The sequence below is a fragment of the Microtus oregoni genome, unplaced genomic scaffold (genome assembly GCF_018167655.1).
Source record: "Microtus oregoni isolate MIOR12 unplaced genomic scaffold, Mior012 000033F_ref0000390, whole genome shotgun sequence".
NCBI lineage: Eukaryota > Metazoa > Chordata > Mammalia > Rodentia > Cricetidae > Microtus > Microtus oregoni.
The window spans coordinates 11,246,378-11,271,823 of NW_024543092.1; the positions used below are offsets into that span (position 1 = coordinate 11,246,378).

General features: G+C 49.2%; 1 protein-coding gene across 3 annotated transcripts; it reads right to left on the reverse strand.

Annotated features, from left to right (window-relative positions):
• Positions 1 to 286: 286 nt before the first annotated feature.
• On the reverse strand, positions 287 to 23,467 carry Zbtb2 (zinc finger and BTB domain containing 2). 3 transcript variants are annotated; one of them, XM_041680238.1, is made up of 3 exons: positions 23,335 to 23,467; positions 8,252 to 8,436; positions 287 to 3,111 (listed from the first exon to the last, which is right to left on the reverse strand). In XM_041680238.1, exons 2-3 carry the CDS (start codon positions 8,422 to 8,424, stop codon positions 1,740 to 1,742), a joined length of 1,545 nt encoding a protein of 514 aa, XP_041536172.1. In that variant the 5' UTR covers positions 8,425 to 8,436; positions 23,335 to 23,467; the 3' UTR covers positions 287 to 1,739. The 3 variants fall into 3 exon arrangements, with proteins under 3 accessions (XP_041536172.1, XP_041536173.1, XP_041536174.1); XM_041680239.1 differs by lacking the exon at positions 23,335 to 23,467 and adding an exon at positions 22,812 to 23,112; XM_041680240.1 differs by lacking the exon at positions 8,252 to 8,436 and having other exon boundaries at positions 23,335 to 23,450.
• Positions 23,468 to 25,446: the final 1,979 nt, after the last annotated feature.

Below are 25,446 nucleotides of genomic sequence, written 5' to 3' on the forward strand. Positions count from 1 at the left end.
TCTGGAGCTCAGGGGAGTCTCATAGCTGCATGACCCAGTGCAATTATAAACCTCTTAGCCGGCTCTAGCATCTTCTGGAGCTCAGGGGAGTCTCATAGCTGCATGACCCAGTGCAATTATAAACCTCTCCACTTTACTGATGCGAACAGCGGCACCCTGTCGGGAAACTGCCCAAGGTCTGTCTGACAGGCACATATCAGCTAGAACGCTCTTGATGCAAGGCATCCACACACCTCTTCTGTGTTCTTTGGGTAGACAAATACACAAGAGAAAAATCACATGCCCATTTAATTAAATGTTTATTCAATGAAAGGATGTATAAAAACTTACAAATCTGAGAACTCAACTATACATATAAGAGGATGATGGGATATTCAGTTTCTAACATACACGGACGGTATAGCTACGCACTATCCCCACCCTTCACCCCTTAGTCCTCGCTTCTGGCTCCTGTTGCATCCTATGAGACCATTTTATTATTGGCCCAAGGGAAGATTAATGGACAACTTTTAATGCTGTTAGGCCAGTGGGGAAAATTTCTGGTGTTAACAAAAATTGGAGAATACACATCAAAATCAATTTGTTTCTTTTTCCTCCAAGAAGAAATTAGATTATTATTATTTTCTCATCCTGATTTCTTTGTCATTTTTGAGGTTTTGGTAGATGTCACCAGTGAACTATGGGCATTGCATTTAAAAAAAAAAAAAAAAAAAACAAAAAACAAGGTCTCTCTATGTAGCCCAGGCTGGCCTCAAACCCCCAATTCTCCTGCCTCCACTCCCCACCCCTCCTCCCATGCTGGGGTTCTGGATGGGCACCACCAAGCCAAGCAACATCACCTTTTACACCCATTACAGTCACCCTTCCCGTTAAGATGCATCTTTCCACGGCCTTGCAGCGCCCACACTGATTTTACAGGTGGCTGGCTGGCGCCAACGCAAGCTCGCAGCTGGCGACTGCTGGGAAGCGGCATGGCATTTGCTGTTCGGGAGGACCGTCTATGGCATCACCAGCTTATGAGAAACCCGAACCCAGCATGTTCCTGTCCAGCATCGGGGGAGGCCTGTGCACCAACTGCCCTGTCTGGAGCAAGCATCCATGCGCTGTTCGTGCGCACAGGGACTCGCAGCCCGTCGGGTTTCATCCAGAAATGAAGATTGCCATCACATTATTACTCCTGCATTGTTCAAGTCGATTTCTAGTGATTTTCCTTAACTGGACATAATCTCAAAGAATACATTCTGAAATCAGACACCTAGAGGGCAAACATTAAAAACATTTTCTTGGGTTTCAAGTTTCCCCACACCTTCTAGATTTGCATAGCAGAGCCCAGCTTTATCTCTAAGAAGCATGCTGTATTTTCTGACTTTGTTTCTTTGAGAAGGAAGACTTATTACCCAGGGACAGTCATAATTTCAGCTTACCAAATTATTGTCTAGTTATTTTATTATATACTCTTAATGATTTCCAAGTAGGTTTTTAAAATAATCTAAAACTTCTCAAAACCTATTTCTTTATAAGTACTACTGACCATTATCCTTCCAATATCCCCTGAATTAAAGTAAATAGAGTCCAGGTTTCTAATGCACAAAGCCTTATGGGGATGGAGAAGGGAGAAGGGGACAGGAAAGGAGTGGGGCCCGTTTGTATCATGCCATAGAGAAACTGTCCCGGGTGGGGGTGGGGGTGGGGAGAAGATTCTTTGTAAAAATGACAGTTTTTAAAAAGACAAATAACATTCAGTCTAGTAACACAGTTTCCTGTTCCTTTTTGATGGATGCTAACACAGGATGGTCAGAGTCAGTTACTTCCGAGTCCCCACTGCCCAGGAGGACCGACCGGCCCTCGTCCAGGGCAAACACGTCTGAGTTCTGGTTCTGGCAGGAGTGTTTGACCACCTCGTTGGGGGTGGAGAATGTCTTGTCGCAGAGGTTGCACTTGTAGGGCTTATTGGCCTGCACCAGCATGTTGTCCATCTGGCTGCCTTCCTCAAAGGTGCAGAGCTCCAGCGTCTGCTTGTCCACCATGGTGTAGGTGTCGATGCTCTGGTTGAGGCACACATGGCGTGCGGCCTGATTGGCCCTGCAGAAGCTCTTGTCACAGGTGCTGCACTTGAAGGGCTTGCCCGTGTGAATGTACATGTGCTCACGCCAGTGGCTTTTCTGGATGAACTTGCGGCCGCAGATGGTGCACTCGTACTTGCGCCTCTTCACCTCGCGCTCCTGGTCGGCCTGCTCCAGGTTGTCAATGTCCGCGATGTCTGAGGGCGGTGGAGTCTCAGACTGCTGCTGCCCGTCGATGATGGGGGAGTCGGAGATGTGCTGCAGCTCGCTGTCGCTGATCATCCCCGCCTCGGGCACTTCCAGGGCATCCTTGCCCAGGTCGGCCGCATTGCTGCAGAGGGACAGGGGCCCGCGGCCTTCCCCCGGAGGGCCGGCTGTGAAGGGCACCCCGGTGTGGATCTGCAGGTGCTCCCGCAGGCTACTGCGCAGCGTGAATCGCCGGCCGCACAGGTGGCAGGCATAGTACTTGGGGAAGCTTCCGTTTCTCTTCATGATGCTTGGCTTCACGTGGGCGATCGTGAGGGAAGAAGGCTGCTCGTCTGAGGAAGAGGCCTCCAAGTTGGTCTCCTCCCCAGGAGGAGGGGGAGGAACGGGTGTGGAGACAAGTTCGGGTGACAACGAGGTCTGCATGGGGTCGGCGGGAGTCATGTTTGTCCGATTTACCTGAGCCAGGTTTGCTGTCAGCTGGGACAGCTGTGAGGTCTCGGGCACCGGTTCCTGGCTCATCCTGGATGCCTGGGGCCTAGGCTCCCGCACAAGCTTCTCAGGCACTAAGTTCATCTTGGTGGCTTGTCTCAGCTGGTGGTCTGCGATTTGAATGCCATACAGTGACGAGGCCAGCGGGAAGACTTGCTCAGGATGGGAAAAGGTGCCTTGGCTGGCCAGGCTGGCTTCCTGGATGAGGGGGTATGCGTGCAGGAATTTGATCCCTTGCTCCAGCCGCACAGGGTCGATCAGCTGCGGGGCCATCTTCCCGGTGTACATCAGGTGGAGCAGATAGCTGAATATGTCAGGCTGTATGTCAGTGGGTTTCAGACGGACACATTCACTGAAAAACAGTAAAAGCCATGAAGAAACACCAACCTATGACTTCAATGGAAACAAAGCCTGAATAACTGAGACACTTGAGAAAAACACTTCCGTGGGTCACTAATCAGGGTGACGGAGCTCCATTAGAGCCTCAGCTCAGAGCTCAGCAGCCCGTGGCAGGTAAGAAAAACCATCTAATCTGACTAGAAAGCCTTCCGAGCTGAAAACTGACGTAGGAGTGATTGCTCAGCATAACAACACAGAAGAGCAGGACACTGAAACTGTTGGAGGTCCCCAGCTCTCTGGGTCCTGCATCCGCTCCAGCAAGGGGGAAGAGAGCCGGTCACCTCCCCAGTGTCGCCAGGCGGCACTGGAAAGCAATCTGGACAATAATTGTATTCACCAGTGATGTCAGCATCGCCAGGGGTCCTGCTGTGGGCTTTACAGCCATTCTACTGCCCACAGTCCTTCCTTTACAGGTGGCGAGGCTCAGGGGTTGGTGAGTGGTAGGACTGGGACTTGAACCTAGGCCTACTTAATTCCAAAGCCACTCTGGCTGTCAAGGTTCCTTTCAGAATGACATCACTTCCCAAACAGCATCCCTCCAATAGCAATAATGAAGACGTGGGGACTCTCCTTAGACCATCGCTACTGAAAGAAGTTCTGATGTATCCTGAGCCCAGTGAGATACACATCTCTGTAGTACAAGAGACATGTGGTATCACCCACAGGGTGAATATAGTTCGGGCATTCAGAAACGGTTTCCTTGATCGCCTTGAAATTTACAATAATTTTATTATATAACTCTTGGCATTAAAGTTCTTTTTGGCAGATTTAGCAATTACAACTATGTTCATTGATTAAAACAACTACCTCACTACTCTCAAATCTTTTTTTTAAAAGATTTATTTATTTATTATGTATACAACATTCTGCCTCAATGTATGCCCGCACGCCAGAAGAGCGCGCCAGATCTCAGTACAGGTGGTTGTGAGCCACCACGTGGTTGCTGGGAATTGAACTCAGGACCTCTGGAAGAGCAGCCAGTGCTCTTAACCTCTGAGCCATCTCTCCAGACCTACTCTCAAATCTTAACAGTATACCCAGACTTCTAAATATAACATCTTATTTTGTTAAAATAAAAACAGATGAGCCTGGCATGATGTATATAAACCCAGCACACAAGAGGATGAGGCAGGAGGACTGTCTGAACGTCAAGGCTAGCCTAGCTACAGTGTGGACACTAAGGAAAAAGAGGTCATAGTAAAACAAAAGAGAAAAGGCTAATTTGATTTTAAGACTCACTTCTGACAGGACAGAGATGGATAATTACTGGATAGGTATCGAAGTGGATTTCATGAAGACCTGAGACTCCATACGACAGTCACACTTAACTACAAACACCCAAGTCAAACAGTACAGGCAGGCACACAAATCAGTACCCATGGGAAATTCGAGCCTGATACTGTTTTCTTAAAACAAAAAACAAACAACAAAAAACAAAACAAAAAAAAAACCCAACCCTGTCTCGATAAACAAAAACAAAAAAAGAAAGAAAAAACTTAGATTGCTCATCATCGTTAATCTCTCTCTGAGACAAGGTCTTCCTGTGTATCCGTGTAGATCAGGCTAGCCTGGAACTCACAGAGATCCACTTCCTGCCTCCCAGTGATGGAATTAAAATTGTGCACCACCACTGGCAGGATCAGGCAGAGATCTCGGGAACTCAGAACCCTAGGCCTTCAGAGAAGGGGATTTCTCCAGGGTAATGAATGTGATCCTCCAGAGAGGATGGAAATGCAGATGGGCTCCCTGCCAGCATTCACAAAGGTGCCACCCACCCAGCTGGGGTGCTTTCCACAAGGGCTTTGCAGTCCTTCCCTGTGGCTGAATAGGTCCTGGAAGGAGCGCTGAGAAAACACGGGACTGGTTAGCCCTCTCTTTTTCTCTACCCCCGGGACACGACAAGGCCCGGCTGTCGCGTCGCCATCTTCTCCAGTACGCACCGACACCCGTCTGCACTTCTGCGGGAGTGGGAGCGCGGCCACACACTGCTGCGCGGGTGCTCCGAGTAATTTCGGGTTCAGTCTCTCCTTCATTGGAATTTTAGAATAAGAGTTTTAAATAATGCTTAAACTTTTCTGTTTCTGAGGCAGGTTCTCATATGTAGACCAGGATGGTCCTGCGCTCGCACAGATCCACCTGCCACTGCCTCTAGAGTGCTGGATTAAAGGCGTGTACCACCACACTCAGCAGCTTATTCTTAGCATGAGGTTGTATGTTTGAGCACTTAGTCTACAGAGAAAAGACAGAGACACCTAGTGGTAACTATAGGACATGGACTGTTCTCAAGCTGAAAAAATCCAGTTGGGCTCAGTTTGGCTAGAGGGGGAACAAGTGCCTCTGCCAGGCAGGACGAGCTGGTCTCTGCTCTGCTTGAGACAGTGAACTTGACTTCTCCACATAGAGATGTACCAGGAGAGTCATCAGGTGGGTGTACTCAGCTACAAAGCATAGTGACAAAAAAAAAAAAAAAAAGGGAAGGGAAAGTGGGCACCTTTCGGTGGGCCCTGCCAACATATGCTACCGAGCAAACATGGCATGAGAAACAGTTAGTGCGGGGGGGGGGGAGTGAGAGGGTGAAGGCCTTATCGGAGTGGGGGCACGAGAGAGGCAGGCAGACAGAACAGGGAAGAGGCAAGATGAAGAGAGGCAAGAGAGGAACAAGAGGCAAGAGAGCAAGCTGTGCCTGCCTAGCGGGCACTTTTAAGGGGTGCACATGTGGCGTAGCTGATGGTGGAGAGGCACTTGGTGACAGGTGACGGTGGTGTGACCGCCCTGGCAGCAGAGAGACAGGCTGCTGCCATGGCACAAACTAGCACAAAATCACATCCCTGTGATAGAGTAGGTTTGGCGGTCCTGGATCTCACTGTAGACCAGGTTGATCTCGAACTCACAGAGATTGCCTTCCTCTGCCTCCCGAGTGCTGGGATTAAAGGGTTACTCGAGTCTCACCACCCAGCCAGACATTTCTTTTTCAAGGTCATTTAACAAACTGTGTTGAGATTAATGGCTGCAAATAACATCTTTATCATAATAATGGTTTTAAAGGTGGTGAACATATAAACAAATTTGTTTTCAGAGAGGGTCTTGGCTGGTCTAGATCTGACAACTTTTTCTTTATTTTTTTTTTTCTTTTTTCTGAGACAGGGTTTCTCTGTGTAGCTTTGGAGCCTGCCCTGGAACTCGCTTTGTAGACCAGGTCGGCTCACAGGGATCCCACCTCTCTGTCTCCCAAGGACCCAACAGCTCTCTGGCCTCAGCCTCTAAGAGCTGAGATTACAGGACTGCATCTTACGTGCCCTGCTTAAAGGACACGTTTTCAGTGCTGGAAGACAAATGCTCTTTCTTACTGCCAAGTCACCTGCTCCTGGCCCTTCTGCTCCTCCAGATGTTTATCAAGTGGCTATTAGAAGCACACACCTAGCCTTACCCTGTGGTGTCCCAGGAGATCTGTAAAACTCACTGCTCTGCCACGCACGACCAGAGGGTGGGGCGGGGCCGGGTGAGTAGACAGTGATTTACAGGTGGGGGAGGGGAGAGTACACAGATAGTCATGTAGAGGAGGTGCTGCTGTAAGCAGAACACAGTCATCCTTGAAGATTCTGTCTACTTGACTAGGAAGAAGGCAAGGATTAGGGACATCAGGGAATGGGCAGGACACTCAGAAAGTTTGGTTCAGGTGAATAAGCCACAAAAGCAGGCAGGTCAAAGAGAAGATGGTGTCCCAGAAGTGCTAAGGTGATAAGGGTCAGGCTTCAAGCCCAAGTGTCCCACTCCCAGGAGCTTAGACAGCCAGCGCCTTGCTGTGCAGAGGGATCTGCTCAGTTTGTCCTCTCCTAAATTCTGGTCAAAGGCATGCCTCACCCAAGCAGTCTTCCAAACTGATGTGGGAATGAATACTTACAGGATGGGAGGAAGAAAGGAAGGACAGAGCACATGCGACATGTATTGAAGAGATATGATCTGAAATAGATCCGAAGCTTGGGCTTCTTAGAGGTAAGAACATAGGCCAGCTAGGGCTTTTCTGGGGAAGAGCCTATCCAGTTTTATCCATGTCCAACGAGAAAAACGGAGTGGGAACAGCTGGGGGCGGGGCACTGAGGACCAGGTTCTGCAGACAGAAAGATGGAGGCTGGAGCTGCAAAGCCGGAAAAGATGACCTGCCCACCACAGACAGTGTGCAAGGACAGCAGGGGCTCAGGAGCCCAAGGTCCAGCACAGAGGTGAAGAACAGGGACATTAGGTCACAGGTGAGGACTGGGGAGAACAGGAGGATGGACGGCAGTGTTCGGGGGGAGAGGTGCCCTGTGGGGTGACTGCTGCAGTGAGACAGGAAACCACAAATGGACAGGAAGAGTGTGGGGTGAGCAGACAGGCGCAGGGGCCTTTTAAGAAGGTTCAAGGAGAACAGAGAACAGGGCTGCACTCCAGGAGCCACAAGGTCAAGGAAGGTCTTCTGCCCAGACAGGGGTGGGGAGGGGAGAGAAGAGAAATGGAGAACAGAATAAAATAGAGAATTGTGAGGAAGGGAGGGAGGGAGGAAGGAAGGGAGGGAGGGAGAGAGGGAGGGGGAGATGATGATTATTATTTTTTTACACACCCAGAGATTCTTTTCTCTGAGAATCTCATTTAGGAGAAATCAAAGGAAAACAAAACAAAAACCATGAGGGCAAAGACAGATTTTACAGTAGAGAGGAGGGGAATGGAATTTGCGCCCTCCAGCTTCTCACCTGAAACTAAGTATTCAAGGCAGGGTATTTAGGGGACTCTCGGAGGAGCAGGCAGGCTTACTAACTGAGGCCACAGAGGCCCTGGCTGTCACTGCCAACCACAGGTGATCCCCACACAGAAGGCAGTTTGGAAGGGGCGGGACCGCATGGAGCCAGGTGTGCAGGTGATTCTCACGTGCTAATGAAGAGAATAACCAAGAAAGGCAGGGAACAGGTGGACTAACAAAGGAGTGGGGCGGGCACCTAGACCCTAGGGAGAGGCAGAGAGACAGTGGTCTGGATGAAGCCAAGAGTGTGCTCAGTGGGAAGAGGGACCCAGAGTCAGGAGGTCTACAGTCATTAGATATTATCAACCGCTTTAGTTACCTGGTCTGATGGACAAACAACATCTTAAAGTAATTGGAGAATGAAGCAAGAACTGATTTGTGTGCCTTGAAGTACACATCGCCGATTGCAACCGTGCAGTCACACAGGAACCCAAACTCGCGCTGAGCGTTTAACTGCTGCAGTAGAATAAGTCCATGGTTGGTCAAATCCATTTTTTAAAAAATCTGCAAAGTAAACAATTTCATTTTTAAGAGCGGTGTTCCACAAATGAGAATGTGTCCTAACGCTACAGAAATGTCCACAGCTAACATGTCACAAGGTTAACGCGTCAGGCACTGGTAGACAGGGCACAAATATCAACTCATTTAATCCACACAGTCCTTGGCATAGGGCCTGCCAGCACTCGGGTTTTCAGGTGACGTCACTCTGAGGGGAACTCAGAGTGACTTGTGGAAGCTGGGGAAAGACCCGAGTAGTGTACCTCAGTCCTAGAAAGATAAATGCGTACTACCTAGTCCTTTAAAGTCCTTTGAAGATTCCCAGTGAGAATTCCACCACGGAAGTGCCGGGCGCAGAGTCACAGTAAGGCTCCTCCTTCACCCAGCCAGGGCCACAATGGCTTGCAAATCCATTAGCTCTGGAGCTGGGCCTCCCTTTTGTGGAGGAGGAAATGGATTTTGAGATTTGTAAATTGCCCCAGGCCTTTCACTGGGAAGGCAAAGGAGTTACAATTTAAATTTGAATCACCTACTTCAAATCCTGTACTTTCCATTATTCAGTCAGTGAACAAAATCCTCGACCTCTCTGTTTACAGTGAGAAGCTGCAAGAACCTGCCGTGTTCACGAAATCCCTAGATGGCTCTTTTTCATAAGCAAACAGGAAAGCCCACCCCAGGGATCAGCATGGCTTTCTCTGAGACTAGGGCGAGGCGAAGAAATGAACCCTTTCCCTCCTGTGGCACCCAGACTGTGAAGCAGGAAACCAAAACAAGATGGGAATGAAGGTCTACAGCCAGGTAAAGAAGGAATAAACCGATAATACACAGAATTCAGGGAATTAATGCAACAGCTTCTATAACTAACAATTTGGTAAGGTGTAAAATGTATCAAAAAACAAAACCCCAAACCCTACCTAATTGTAATTTCATATACTAGGAATGAACATGGAAATGAGACACACCAATCATTACAATCCAAATAATGAAATCCACAGGCAAACCTAACAAAATATGTAGGGGTTATACATGGAAAAAACACAAGCTGCTGAATCCCAAATCCTTGGCAAGATTTCTTTCTGAAGGCAGACAAGACTGTTTGAAAATGTGTGGAAGGCAAAAGAAGTAGACTAGGTTTCTCGGAAAGAAAGAAAAGGTGGGAAATTGGTCCCTCGACTCGCCCCAGATTTGAGAGTGGCCCAGCATTCGAGCCTGGGATCGGATGAGAAGAGATGGACATTACTTCAGTAGAGCCTGGAACTGGTGTCCCAGGGCAGCAGAACCGCAGCACGGACAGCTGGACGCCAAAGGCGAGTTCCACACTCTCACACACTGAAAATGCACCGCGGGCTTCAGCATAAAGCACACAACTACAGGAAATTTAGAATAAAAAATAAAACCCTTAGGGATCAACAAAAGGAGAAACTGGTAAAGCTGGACTTGGTAAGTAAAATTACAAGCGCTGGTTCTGGAACAGTTCAGCTAAGAGGATGGACAGGGAATGAGGACTGGGAGGAGACACCTGAAACCCACAACTCCTCAAGTGTCTGTACTTGCAAAGAAGAGAACTTGGAAAGTCAACAGTACGGATAAACCAGAAGTGAGACATACTTGCAGGGAAAGACAGATGGTCAGTGGACAGACATGTTCAGGATTCCAGCCCCAGGGAAGCAGGGTCAGCACACACTCATGGGGGTAGGGGGTGGGGGATGGGACCGTGAGATGGCACAGACAGCCTGGAGACTACATACAACCCAATGGCTACTGATACATTTATTCCAATAAACGAATGTGCTTTTACACAAAACTGTACATTAACATCTGTAGTGGCTGTGACCAGAAACTGCCCAGCTCTCCTTTACTTGTTGAATGGTCAGGCTGTGGGATGAACCACTTAGTCACTGCAAGGGATGAGCCACCGTGACCTTGGGGGCAAACACACCAATCCCAACTCTCCAAAGGCTGAGGTGGGAGAACTGCGAGTTTGAGGCCAGTCTGGGCTACGGTGAGACTGTTTCCAGAACAAAAACAGAACAGAACAAATGAACTATTGTAGACAGAAGATATACTGTATTGGGAGTGAATTACGTCAGGGAAGGTTTCATGCTGAGTCCTTTGCTGTAACACCCATGGAGTCCAGAGAAATGGAGAACACACTTGCAGTGCTAAGGTGAGGGGAAGCAGGTGGCATTGCTACAAAAGGGAACCTGAAGGATACCTGGGGCGACAGAAGTGTCCCATAGATGATGTGTCAATGCCGATATTTTAGTGGGCATACAGCAGCCCCGCCCACAGAGGGTCACCTAACTGATTGTGAGGGGCACAAAAATGACGGTAACAAAGCATTTCTCAACCCCGTCAGCCGCGAGGCAGGACTTCACCACAGCAGAGTGGGAGTGGGGGTCTGGCTTCATAGCACGAGCACCCTGTACCCTGTACGTGTCTGTGGTGTCTGCAGCGCCTCTGCAGACGCACGTGATGCTTTCTGCTTCACAGCAGCACAGTGCTCTAATCAAGGAAAACAGGATCTAGAATGTTTTCCTGCCAGGCAGAGGGGCGCACACCTTTAACCTCTGCACTCGGGAGGCAGAGGTGGGCGGATCTCGGTGAGTTCAAGGCCACTGGACTGTTAGTAAACTTTAGAAAGCCAGACTGTAAAAAAAAAAAAAAAAACGCTACACAGAGAAACACTGTCTTAACCCCCAACAAACAAGCAAACAACCCCCCAACAGCTGTTTGAGTGGCTGACTTGACTTTCACTAAAAAAAAAAAAAAAGAAAAATCATTATACAAATTTTACCTTGAAATTATGACAAAATTTCCAATAAGTGTTGAAATGAGCCTACACCTACTTCTGCCATTTTTCACTCTGTACTTATGTGAAATGGTGTTCTCGGCACTGACAACCATACAGTCAAGATACTGATGAGCTAACTCTGAAAAACACCCAAGATGCTCAACCTCCTGCAGTATCAGAGCCAGACCAGCTCAGGGTTTCTCCTGGTCGATGACAGGGCCGCTGATCGTGGGGTGTTCACTTCACTATTGATATCCTCACGTGCTGTCGTGTTCACTATTGATATCCTCACGTGCTGTCGTGTTCACTATTGATATCCTCACATGCTGTCGTGTTCACTATTGATATCCTCACATGCTGTCGTGTTCACTATTGATACCCTCACGTGCTGTCGTGTTCACTATTGATATCCTCACATGCTGTCGTGTTCACTATTGATATCCTCACATGCTGTCGTGTTCACTATTGATACCCTCACGTGTTGTTGTGTTCACTATTGATACCCTCACGTGCTGTCGTGTTCACTATTGATATCCTCACGTGCTGTCGTGTTCACTATTGATACCCTCACGTGCTGTCGTGTTCACTATTGATACCCTCACGTGCTGTCGTGTTCACTATTGATATCTCACGTGCTGTCGTGTTCACTATTGATATCCTCACGTGCTGTCATGTTCACTATTGATATCCTCACGTGCTATCATGTTCACTATTGATACCCTCACATGGTATCGTGTTCACTATTGATACCCTCACGTGCTATCATTCTATTTCATGCTAATGAGATATTTGTGGTATAGTTACTTATAAGTGAGGATGTGGCACAAGGAGGTAGGCAGCCTGCTCAGATGCCAGAACAGTAAGACCCCTGTACATTGGCATTCTTTTCGTTAGTGTTGGGGGGAACCTGGGGCTTGGCGCACGCTGTAAGAGTTCTTACTGAGTCACACCGCCCAAGATCTGCACGCCTACTTTTCTCGGGCTCTTTCCCTATGATATGAGTGATATTTAATGTGAAACATATTTACGGGCTGGAGAGATGGCTCAGAGGTTAAGAGCATTGCCTGCTCTTCCAAAGGTCCTGAGTTCAATTCCCAGCAACCACATGGTGGCTCACAACCATCTGTAATGGGGTCTGGTGCCCTCTTCTGGCCTGCAGGCATACACACAGAGAATATTGTATACATAATAAATAAATAAATATTATTAAAAATTTGTTTGTTTGCTCTAGCGTCTCTTTGCAAACTTTAATTCATTTTACTCCCTTTTTAAAATAAAATGTAGACCACCAAGTGATGGCCGTGAGCACTTTTAGTTCTAGCACTTGGGAGGCAGAGGCAGATCTCTGATTTCAAGACCAATGTGGTCTACAGAGTGAGGTCCAGGACGCGAGGGCTCCACAGAGAAACCCTGCCCTGGGAGGAAAAACAACAACAGCTCACCCTGCAGTAGATATGCTAATCAGTTACAACTTTTTGTTTCTGGAGACTAAAACATTTTTCTGACAGGAAAAAAAAAGACAAAATACCTAGAACATTCCACAGGGGAAGTCACTTGGGACAGGTGTGAGAGGCGGCACTTCTGGGTGCCTTGCCCAGGGGACAGAGGGTCTTTTCTCTGCTGCGCCCCTCTCCTTCCCCAGGCACCCATATTATTCCATGAAGCTCAGCTGACACAAATGATACTTAGCTGTGTGGGTGATAAGGCTACCCCCGCTTCAGAGGAAAGCCTGCCTCCTCTTCCCACCACAACCAGCCCCTGCCATCTGCTAGCCAAAATGGCTTAGCAAGGTCCTGAGAGACCGTCCCGGGCAGTGTAGACTCACGAGCACATGTGCCCCTGGGGCCCTCTGAGTGGCACGGCCCACCCTTCTTCCTTGTAGACAAGCCTTTCTCTAGAAATGGCTGTCTCTTACCCCCTCTGGCACTGCTCTGAAGCAGGTCCACATTCAGTGTCCTGTCTGTGGCGCGTGTTCGCTTCTACCCTTGAAACTCGAACCTGTGTAACACCACCCACAATGAGGACCTGAGCACAACCTGTGGAGAGGGCCCCGGCTGGGGGCAGGGCAACACTCTCCATCCACCTTCTGACTAGCCCTAGCGCTCTCTACCAGGTCAGCCGGACCCTCCCTCCCTCCGGCTCCACCTCCCCAGTCATCACAGGACAGTGATCCCTCCAGAGGACAAATGTGACCACAGTTCCCTGGCCATGGGCCACTCACGCACAGGTACTTTGGCGTTGATCCAGACCTTCTGACTGCGCACTTACTAAAAAAAAAAAAAAAAAACCCTGGAGCCGGGCGGTGGTGGCGCACGCCTTTTAAACCCAGCACTAGGGAGGCAGAGGCAGGCGGATCTCTGTGAGTTCGAGGCCAGCCTGGTCTACAAGAGCTAGTTCCAGGACAGGCTCCAAAGCTACAGAGAAACCCTGTCTCGAAAAACCAAAAAAGAAAAAGAAAAAATAAACCCTGAACAAATGAGGGCCCAGAGGAATTAGGTATTTATCGCCCCGCGATGATGGGGGCTTACCCCACGTAAATGTGTAGAAAGGACACCACCTCAGAAGAGCTGCGGGGAACGACAGGTGGCAGCAAGGTCACCCGTGAGTCGAGACCCCTTTGGAGCTGCTGAAGAACATCAGAAAACAGCTGGGCGGTGGTGGCGCACGCCTTTAATCCCAGCACTCGGGAGGCAGAGGCAGGCGGATCTCTGTGAGTTCGAGACCAGCCTGGACAGGCTCCAAAGCCACAGAGAAACCCTGTCTCGAAAAACCAAAAAAAAAAAAAAAAAAGAACATCTGAAAACAGATATTTACATTATGATTCACAACTAGCAAAATTATAGTTATGAAGTAGCAATGAAAATAATTTTATGATTGGGGGTCACTACGTCATGAAGACCTGTATTACTAGATGGAAAGTGATCTTTCCTTTCATTTTTTTTTCTTTCTTTTTTGAGATAGGGTCTCATGTAGCCATGGATTCTCTAGTCTATACTCGCTGGCTTCAAACTCACAGAGCTCTGTCAAATGCTGGGGTTGCAGGTGTGCACCACCAGCCTGGCTATGAAAAATGATTTTTCTAATACAAATAAGGCATAACAAATAATCTAATTTTATGACATTAAATGTCTACCTACTTTTTAAATTTTATTGATTTCTCTGACAGGTTCTTATGTAGTCTACACAGCCTTTGAAGCTATGATCTTACCTGAGTGTGGCATTACTGACATGTGACAATCATACAAGATATAAAACTATCAATTTGGTGATCTTTGTTTTTCTTTTTTGTTTTGTTTTTTCAAGATAGGGTTTCTCTGTAGCTTTGGAGCTAGTCCTGGAGCTCACTCTGTAGGCCAGGCTGGCTTGGAACTCAGAGATCCACCTGCCTCTTCCTCCCGAGTGCTGGGATTAAAGGCGTGTGCCACCACCTGCCCAGCCAGTTTGGCTAGCTCTACTAGCTCTTGTAGACCAGGTTGGCCTCGAACTCACAGAGATCCGCTTGCCTCTTCCTCCCGAGTGCTGGGATTAAAGGCGTGTGCCACCACCTGCCCAGCCAGTTTGGTGATCTTTACAGTGTCCAGCCTGTTCTAAAATCCAAGCATTATCAAAAATCCTGTTTCATACACTCGTTATCCTGACATTTGAGATGCTGAGTCAGGAGCATTCTACACTCAAGAGTGGTCTGGACTGCACAGCAAGATCCTGTTTCAGAAACAATTAAGAGAGCCGTCTTGTTTCACCTAAGGATGTTGGTCAGTGAGACAAGGTGTTCATTTAGTTGGAAACTTCTGGATACACTGCTGAGGAAAGGTAGCCTTTCCCCAGGTCCGTGGTGCTGGGGCCATTGCTGGCTCCAGAGAGATCGCAGGGTTCTCAAGCTCCACACTGGGCTGCCTCATCTCTAGTCACCAAGGTCAGAGGGTCCCGGGGGCCTAAAGTTTAGAACCTTTGCTTTGGACCTACTTTCAGAGAAGTTGTCCACTGACGTGTGTCCACACATGTGCTCCAGTTCTGCAGTCTGCCTGATGCTTCCTGAAAGCTTTGGCCAGGTGCCAGGAGGTTGTCTAGCAGTGGTTACCATTTGCTAAACTAATAACTAGGTATTCAACAAAGGGGACAGTCGGCTATGGTTTGGCCCTGAATTCTTTGGTGATTTGGGAGAAAAGCATAGCTTTTTTTTTTTTTCCTAAAAAATTCTCATCAATTTAATGCGTGCTATAACTTGGATGATTTTCTCCATTTAAAATGTCAGGTAAGCCGGGTGGTGGTGGTGCACACCTTTAATCCCAGCACTTGGAAGGAAGAGGCAAGCGGATCTCTGTGAGTTCGAGGCCAGCCTGGTCTACAAGAGCTAGTGCCAGGACAGGAACCAAAAGCTACGGAGAAACCCTGTCTCAAAAATCCAAAAAATAAAAATAAATAAATAAATAAATGTCAGGTGATGTTTCTGCCCATGTTAAGCTGTGGCTAAGGCTCTGGAGTTTATTCTGAGCCCAGAGGACCCATAGGCGGAGAGGCGGGGCACAAAGGCTAAGGATGCAGCCTGAGGTGCCAGAAAGGACTTCAGCTCTTATTTTAGGAACAATGGGAAGGCTCCTAGGACACAATGGGAAGACTAAAAGGGAAACACAAAGGGAGTCCCTTCAGTCTCTAGGGTAGACATGGCCTGAGGGTGGGGACTAAGAAAGAGAGAAGACAGATTAGAGACCTCTAGAAGATTCCAGTTTGCAGCATCACTAGGAGGAGGGGTTGGGAAGGCCAAAGCACTAGGAGGCTTTTTACTGGAATAGCTGAGTAGTCTCTGGGAGATAAGGACAAAGCCTTAGTTTGGTGGGAAAGAATATGTTGCATTTGAGAGGCCACTGGGGCCTCTAGGATGAGAGGGATGGGGTACAAAGCTCTGGCCATAATGGCCTGGGCTACAAGTCTGGTGATTGATGTCTGAGGCCTTCAGAGAAGCCTCAAATCATGTCAGTGTGTAGTCATGGTACTGTGTGCGAGGGGCTCAAAGGGCCAAGAGCCAGGCAACTGAAGCCTGCTGCCTTCTGGGTGTATGGTTTCCATTCTGTGTGCAACCCTGCCTTGCTCTACAGAGTATATACTCTATAGAGTAGAGAGCAAGTATTTCTAAAAATTCTGGCTGACGCTAGTCACCAAGCCAGCAATGAGACTGCAAGCTTAAGACCTGTATAGAGAACCTTAACCAGTCTTGGGATAGCACTCAATGAGCAGACGTCTTGCCTCGAATGGACAAAGCTTTGGGTGTGATCCCTACCACCACAAAAACCGACTGTAGGCAGTACATGCCTATAATTCCAGCACTAGGGAGGCAAAGGATGCTCCAAAGTTCAAGGTCATTCACCAACAAACAATTCAACGCTAGTTTGGGATACTGGAGACTTTTTCTCAACAACAAAAAAACAAAACCCCTAGCAACTTACTTGACAGTTAAGTAGAAATTAAAAAAGGAAAACGAAGTTACTTGAGAAAAGTCACTTAGCTGGGCCTTCCGGGCTCTGCAGGCACTGGCATACATGTGGTGCACATGTCATTAAAAAAAGTCACCTATTTGTCCTAAATTTGAAAAGTGAAAGGTGAGGGACAGAAGACCACTAGTAGTATCTCCTCCCCACCCCACCCCACCCCTTTGACAGCAGCTCACTATGGAGCCCTTGCTGGTCTCAAACTCACAGAGATCCACTAGCCTCTACCTCCTGTATGCTGGGATAAAAAGTGTGCACATCACACCTGGTGGAGAGAATGTTTCTTTAAAAGGATTTTTATAGAATGCCTTCTTTATGTACTTTATATGTGCACAATATTTTCTTAAGTAAGTCTAGAGATTTTAAGATAGATTCATGTCAAAAGTAAAACCCAAAGCAGACATTTCCCAGAGCTAGTTATAACGGTCACTCTCCTTTGTTCAATGATTTGGTTCTTATATTCCCCTCTTCCTCACTCTGACACATTGAAGATCTCCACCCAGTGCATGCAGATTCCCCAGGCAGCACAGGCTTTAGCGGGACCCAGGAGCAGACTGCATAGTCAGATCTGCTTTGCCAATCTGAGGTCCTCTTTCCCTCTCTGTCTAAAAACTGAAGAACAGTAGCTTTGGGGACTAGATGGTTCTCTTTCCACTACGATAGCTCTCGGAGCTCACTATACACCATAAGACTTGGTGTTCGAGGGCACTAACAGGGCCCTTCACAGCTCTCCCTTTATTACCAGGATAATGAACACTGTGATGCTCAGGCTACATCAGTAACTGAAGAAGCATCTTTCGGGATAAGATGGGTTCTGTCAAGTAGTTTAGGCCACTTACCAGGATAAAAATTGAAAACTGCCTTTTCAATTAGGACTATTAAAAATTAACGTAGGTAGGCAAGCATGAACTAACCCTGAATAATGCTGGTCATTTGAATTTCAATATATTTCAGAACTTCAGTTCAGAGGTAGGAAATGCATTTTTCTTCCTTTATTGAATCCTCTTCAACAGTAATTACAAAAGAGAAGGCATACACCATCTACTAGCACATCCCACTGGAAAATGTGCCATTTGTAAAAGATTTGTCTTGCAGTTCTATTTTTACTACATTTAATTCACATTTAAATGAGTTTTAAATTTCTAAAGGTATGGAATCTAAAGGTGGGAATTCAGAAGTCAAGAAGATAGTAGTGATAATTCTAAAAGTTATTCTACAGTCAACTTTAAAGACACAAACAGAGGACCACAGCGGCAAATGAAAAACTTCATCCCCAGCCAAAGCGGAGCTGCCTTCCTCTTACAACCCCAGCCATCTGGCTCATGCTGACCTGTGGTGTCAAACTCAGACTTCTCTACTTTAACTATAATGGATTTCTCAAAGACATCTTCACATACATATGCCACCACCACAAGCTGCTAATATTCCTTACTTACCACCTTCACCCACCGCCCTCTGCTCCCTTCCCTTCCTTGACGGTTCTTTCTCCCTTCAAATAGTCCCCCTCTGCTTTCAACTAATTCTCTCTCTCTCTCTTTCTGTGTGTGTGTGTGTGTCTGTCTGTCTGTCTGTCTTTGGAATCTCTGGAAGCATTTGGAGATCAGATAACAACTTTCAGAGGAACTCGGTTCTCTCCTTCCACCCTGGGCTGGCAGTGAGGGCCTTTCCCTGCTGAGCTGTGCAGGGAATGCACACCTTTAATAAAATCGTCATCCAGGGGTCGTTTGGAAACTCTGACTCATTGGACTATGGTATTTTCCCAATGTTAACACACTAGAAAGACAGTAAGATCGGTATTATCATAAAAATTGTTTCAACCACATGAAAGCCTGACAGCCCTGTGGGACGCACAAGGACGCCTCAATACCTAGATAGCCACTGTGCAGACTCATTTTAGGGCTTGAGAGAATCACAGTAACCAGCCGGTCTGGCCCAGCACACTCACACATGATTTTGAGATGATTCTACACTTTCCTTGGTACAGAATCTACAACGTGCACATAATTTAAAGGAACAGTATATAGAATTTTTTTTTTGTTTGTTTTTGTTTTTTGTTTTTTGGAGACAGGGTTTCTCTGTGGCTTTGGAGCCTGTCCTGGAACTAGCTCTTGTAGACCAGGCTGGTCTCGAACTCACAGAGATCCACCTGCCTCTGCCTCCCAAGTGCTGGGATTAAAGGCGTGCGCCACCACCGCCCGGCGTATATAGAAATTTTTGTTACAGATGTGTGACACCATGTTTTTGTTTTGTTTTTGCAGTTTTGTAACAGAGTCTCTCTACATAGCCCTGGCTTTCCTGGAACTTATCACCATTATGTAGACCAGGCTGGTCTTAAAACTCCCAAGAGCTCCATCTGCCCCTGGCTCCCAAGAGCTGTGATTAAAGGAATGCACCACACTTAACAACAAAAAAAATTAGAAAAATGAAAAAGTTTAAGTACTTAGCCAGATACATTTTTTTTTTTTTTTTTTTGGTTTTTCGAGACAGGGTTTCTCTGTGGTTTTGGAGCCTGTCCTGGGACTAGCTCTTGTAGACCAGGCTGGTCTTGAACTCACAGAGATCCGCCTGCCTCTGCCTCCACCACCGCCCGGCAGATAGCCAGATATATTAAAGTGCTTCATGGATTCCTAACTTTGTACTATGAACTTTTCCTTCCTTCCTGTTATTTCTGGGAGAGAGTCTTACTAATCAGCCCAGGCTGGTCTTGAACTTGCAGTACAACAGTTTTCCTGTCTCAGCCTCATCAGTGCTGGAGGTACAGTTGTGTAACACCATGTCTGGCTTGAGTTTGCTTGATGAGTCACACATCTATCCCTTACGCACGCGCTCTAGGATTTGTTTGAATGTAAATACCAGCATCCAACTTGGCCTCTGAACCAGGGAAGAACAATCCTATAAAGCGTGGGCTGCCGTTTCTTCTGGTAAGGGCTCTGTTCCCTCTGCCCCATTTCCTCACAGTCTCATGTAATCTTAGACAACCTCAAATTTTCTGTTGTTGAGAATGGTGGCCTTGAATTCCTGATCCTCAAGCTTCCAACATGTGACCATGCTTGGCATGATTCCACAACGTAATGATCATCGTAGCACTGTAAAAAGTTGGAATCTCATTTACCATCAATCTGTAATGTTAGTTTGTAATTTGCTAAGAGGATGTCCTCAATCTAAAGCTTAGAAATCTGCAATTCAAACATTCAGTGTCCTGCTCAGAGAGCCAAGGAACACAGACAAGGATGCAGGGAGAGTGATGGGTGCCCTGTGGCCTAGACCAGCCATTCCACAGTTGTACTTGCTACTATATCCTGTATCAGACCTCTGGTCCAGCTCCTTTCATTTCCTACAGGAAAAGGGGATTGGGATCGAGGGATGAACAACCCAGGAACACTGAGAGATGGCAAGAGAGGTCCCCACTCTAAAGTTGATGGGAAGGTGTTTCCTTTGCTGCCTACCAGGTATAGGAATTCTCAGGCAGGAAAACACCCCTCCCACCCTGGTGGGGGCAAGCCAGTGGGTATTTGAAATCACAGGGTGACAAGGAAGAGTTCCTGAGTGGGTACTGGGGTAAAGTGTTTTATATGGCTGTCTTAGTCCCTGTTCTATTGCTGTGAAGACACCATGACCACAGCAACTCAGTGAAAGCATCTAACTGTGGGCTTGTTTCCAATTGCAGAGATGAGGCGCATTATCATTACAGCAGGAAGCATGGTGGCCTGCAGGCAGCTAGTGCTAGAGAAGCAGAGAGTTCGGAGGGCAGAAATCTCAAAGCTCATCTCCCCATTGACACTTACTCCAACAAGGCCACACCTCTTAGTCCTTCTAATCCTTTTCAAATATGCCACTCCCTGGGGACTAAACATTCAAATATATGACCAGGACCATTCTTATTAAAAATACCACAAACGTCTTGTAAAATAAAAAATCTGGTCCAGGTAGTGGTGGTGTATGACTTTAATTCCAGCACTCATGAGGCAGAGGCAGGTAGATCTCTCTGTGAGTTCGAGGCCAGCCTGGTCTACAGAGCGAGTTCCAGGACAGGCCCCAAAGCTACGGAGACACTGTTTTGAGAAATGAACAAAGAAACAAATCAGAAAACAAAACAAAAATAAAAAATTTGGAAGTCACTGTAAAGTTTATAGTCATCTATAAACCCCAACCCTAACCCTATAAACACTTTACCAGCTGAGATTAAGGCATTCCTAGCATTAATTTGAGTATTTTGGGAGTTTTGCATCCGTCTATGCACACATTGTTTGAAGGGAAGCTTAAAACTGGGCACAGGAGGAGGAGTAACAGGACAAAGCTTTCTGCCACGCACTAGTGCATTCTTTCTCCCATCCAAGTACTAACCAGGCCCGACCCTGCTTAGCTGCCCAGATCAGGCCGTTCAGGGTGGTATGGCTGTGGACTAGGGCATTCTTTCTGTTGCTCCCTTCTACCTTTTTTTTTTTTTTAAATATGATGGTTTCAACAATGGATCAATTCCTTAGCTAGGGGAAAACACACACACACACACACACACACACACACACACACCCCAAACTCGAAGTTTACTAAATGAGAAATTAAATATCACCTTTAAAAGAATTACATATAAAATTACATTCTTTTTTAAAAATTATCAAGTTATGAGGGGTGGGCTGGCATATTTTTTTTATTACAGCACTCGGGAGGCAGAGACAGGTGGATCTCTGAGATTGGGGCCAGCCTGGTCTACAGACAGTTCCAGGACAGTCAGGGCTACACAGAGAAACCCTGTCTTGAAACCTCCCCCGTTCAAAAGAAGGAAAAGAAATTATCAAACTTACAAATATCCTGGCAAAGTAAGGATGTTACTCTGAATGTCCCTCCTCTCAAATTTGTTTTGGTTTGTGAGAAAGCATAGCGATGAGGATTAAAATGCCTTAGTTCTAATGTAGTATCATTTCATGCATCACAAATGTTGGTTGTGGACACCTTGGTTTGGGTGGTCAGGGTCTACAGTATACACACTATACAGATAGCGTCATCTAGGAAGGACACAACAGCCTGTTTAGACACGTCCAGATCACCCCGGAGTTCTGCGAGCACCCAATCCACGGCCGACTTTTACTAAAACAACACACCATGAAAAAGAATCGAATCTAGGCTCTCACACTAAGTGGACCAAATGCGTTGTATGATGGTGGTGGGAAGGAATATGCAGACTGGCTGGGAGGGTAGGCCAAAAGCTCGAGCCGACTCCCCGAGGAGTTGGGTGGAAGTTCTCGCAGTAAATGGCCTGTTAGACACAGGGGTTTCGCTCTTCCTGCTCGGCCGCACGAGCTTATTTGCAGGAGAGCCTTTATAATCCACTCCCAGCTAAAAGCAACAAAAGGCCTGCCTCCTACGCAGCTTTTAATTGCGTATGCATTCTGGCCTGCGAACGAACGGTCTAGGGGCTTGCTCCAGTGGGTTGATGGCTAACCCCTCAGCGCGACCCTCCCTGCCGGGACGAGCGGTGCAGGCAAAGAAGGGAGCGGCCGCCCGGGAGGCTGGCCAAGGCGGTGTGGCCCCGCCCAGGAGCCTCTGGCCCCGCCCCGTCTGGGAGGGGGCGGGGGGGGGAAGAGCAGAGCTCCGGCCCCGCCCCAGGGGCCGCCTAGGACGGGGAGCGACGCACACAGGTCCCGCCGCTCGCTCACCCCTCCCTCCCGGAGGCCCCGCGTGCGCGCGCCCCAAGTCCCGCGGCGCCGAACACAATGCCGACGCCTACGCCGCGCGCGCGCGCGCGCCGCCCCGGCCGGCGCCACGGCCCCGGCGCCAGGGGCGGGGGAGGAGGGCGGGGAGGGAGGGAGGGGGAGGGGAGCAGCGCGCGCGAGAGCCGCAGACAGCGCGAGACCCGAGGCCGGAAGCGCGCGTGCGCGCCCCCGCCCGCGAGCGGGAGGCGGAGCCGGAGCAGTAGCGGCAGCAGCTGTAGGAGCCGCTGCAGCTGGGAGACGCGCCAGAGAGGCCGGGCCTGCTCCGGTCCGACCGGATCCCTCCCCTCCCCCTCCCTGTGCCCTCCCCTCCCCCAAACCCACTTCCGCAGCTCGCGGCCTGGCCGCCGAGGCGGCGACGACGACCACAGCGGGAGGCGACGGCGGAGTACGCACCTGACGGGCCCGGCTGGAGGGGCTCCGGCGCGGGACCGCTCGCCGGCCGCCGCCCGCTCCGGACGCCCTTGGCCGCGGCGGGCAGCAGGGACCGGCGACTGGGACCGGAACGCGGAGCGCCCCCTCCCCTTGCGCCCGCCCTCTCGGCTTCCGTCCCCTCCCCCTCTCGCGAAGCCCCGGATGGAGCGGCCGGGACTCGCCGCCGCCTGGCTGCCGGGATGGTTTTGTCAGGCGGCCAGAGCCCCGGCGCCAGGCGCAGTCGCCGCCCCCGCCCCGCGGGTCCCCCCCTCCCCGCCCCCCGCCCCGGCCTCCCCACCCCGGCGCCCCGCGCCCCGCGCTTTCGGGCCCGCCGCCTGCCTTCGCACGGAGCCCCGGGACGGGAGTCATCCGTCGCCTTTGTTGCCACGGCCGCTGCCGGAACCGTTTGCGAGCTCCGGCGGCTCCCGCCCCTCCCTGCGCCTTCCCGGAGCCCGGGCCGGGGGCGGCACGTGGGCCCCGGGACGCGGTGGCGGTGCGCGCTTACCTGTCGCTGGTGCGGCCGCGGTGGGGCGTGAGGGGGAGGCAGAGCCCGGCGGCCTGGCCTAACTGTCCCGGCCGCCGCCTCTGCCCCGCGTTGTTGCTGCTGCTCCTGCTGCTGCTGCTGCCGCCGCGGTCGGTGTCTCCGGCGCGGCGGCTGGCGGCGGCGGCGGGGCTTTTCCTGTCCGGTTACGTTAAGGTCACATGACCGAGAGAGCGGAGCGACTAGTGCAAAGAGGCTGAGAGCGGCTCCCGCCGGGGGGGAGAGGCGGCGAGAGAGCAGTGGCGGCAAGAGCCCCTCCGCCCCCCCAGCCGCTCCCCTCCCCCCCCCCGCCCGCCTCCGCCTCCTGCTGCTCTGCCGCCGCCACCACCGCCGCCGCCTGCAGCTCGGCGCTGCGGCTCCCACCCAGCCTCGGCTCGCGGCTCCAGCCAAAGTTCTGCAAGCCATGTGCAGCCGAGGCGAGGAAACTTCTCCGCAGCGGTCGGCTCGGAGGCTGGCGGCCCGACCCCCTTGTTTACAGAGTGTTTAGGTAGGACCAGTTCTGCGGATGCAGATGGTCATTTCGGGGTGCAGAACGAGATGCATGCCCGTCCTCCTGTCAAGAGATGCTTGACATCTTGTGGCTCTGCCGTTCTACCCGGGCTGCTCCGTCTTAGCCTTTCATCCTAGGATGTGAAGTTGAGTGGGCCGCTTGTCAGTCACCGAGGTGTTGCCATCGTTGGTGGCTGAAAGTCATACTGAAGTAGATGTCGCTGTGTGTCCTGTGCAGCGAGGTCGAGGTGCTTACATAGGCAACTGTGGGCTAAGATGTTTTTAGGATTGAATGGGATGAGTTGCTCATTCCCTTATGTTGAGCTGAAGTTTGTGGCGCTTTGCGGTGGGTGTGTGTGTCTTTGCACTGGATACCACTCTGGCTGATTTTTGGCCTCCGAGAATCTGGTAGAGTGGGCTCAGAGTTGCCAACCTGTTAGATGGAACAGGGAGATCCTGAAGCATGGTAACATGGTGTGGGCGTTGGAATTCCCTGATGAGCATTCGTAAGGTTTTCAGGTTCACATCTTGTCTTCCTATTTTCTAGTTCTTTGTAGGAAGTACAGTTCTATCCCCTTTGAAGGCTCGAGTTACTGGTTTATTTTATATATCTTAGATTTAAAGGTTGGGTCATAAGTAAATGGAGACAGCAGTGTCCAGGTTACAGAAGGTCTTAGAGCGCAGTAACCTGTAAGGACCTTGATGCCAAACTCATTTGATGTTTACCGAGGCAGACCCTTAGCACAATGCCTGGCACATTGGCAGTGTTCATCCTGGAAGTCTTGAGTTTGATTTAGCAATCTGGTTGTATATACAACTACTGATGACTAATTTCTTCTTTGAAGACAAGCATCCGTGTAACTGGTGTGACCCCAGAGTGAATAGTAGACTCAGTGGATACCCGCCTTGAACTTTCTAGACTTTGATCAGCCAGAGGAAAGACTTGTGGAGTGCTTAAACGTTTGCCTCCACAAACAAATTCTGACCCTGACCTAAGTGCTCTAGGGCGGCACTCTGAGGGCCACAGCTTGACTGGTTCATTGGAGTGGCTGGCCTATTTCCTCTTAGTAAGAGACTGAAATGGATCTGGTTTGTTGTGTAGAGAGTCATGATTAAGATCTTTAAATCTTAAATTGTGCTTGTGGAGTTCTCTGTGAAGGTGGACTGATTAAGGAACATCTTGGTGTTTGCTGAGACAGTCTCAAAAGTTATATAGTTTTTGGCTAGCCTGGACCTTGCCACAATCTTCCTCTTCCTATGCAGTGCTAGGATTATAGGGATACACCACATATCACCATCTTTGAGGATCTTGTGTAGTTTTAACAGTATCCTTCCTAAGGCATGTGGTGCTGAGGGCATGCATCCTCATGCCTTCAGGAGCTGCTGCTGTGAATGTGCTGTCTAGAGCATCCTTGTCTCCTTAGAGCCTGGCTGCTTTGCTGCTAGTTCTCAAGGCATGGGCAGGCCGGCTTGACTTCTGCCAAGTGAGCAACTTACTTTGTATTTCAGTCCCCATTATGGGTTGGTAGGTTGACTAAGAGGCTGTGTGGGCTCTGCTTTCTCCCAGCTTGTCTAAGGATGCCTTTG

Coding starts and splice junctions, on each gene's coding strand:
- Zbtb2 (XM_041680238.1), bottom strand. CDS start 8,424: ATGGATTTGACCAACCATGGACTTATTCTACTGCAGCAGTTAAACGCT. Junction 3,112..8,251: donor TTGTTTGTCCATCAGACCAG/GTAACTAAAGCG, acceptor ACTGTTTTTCAG/TGAATGTGTCCGTCTGAAAC.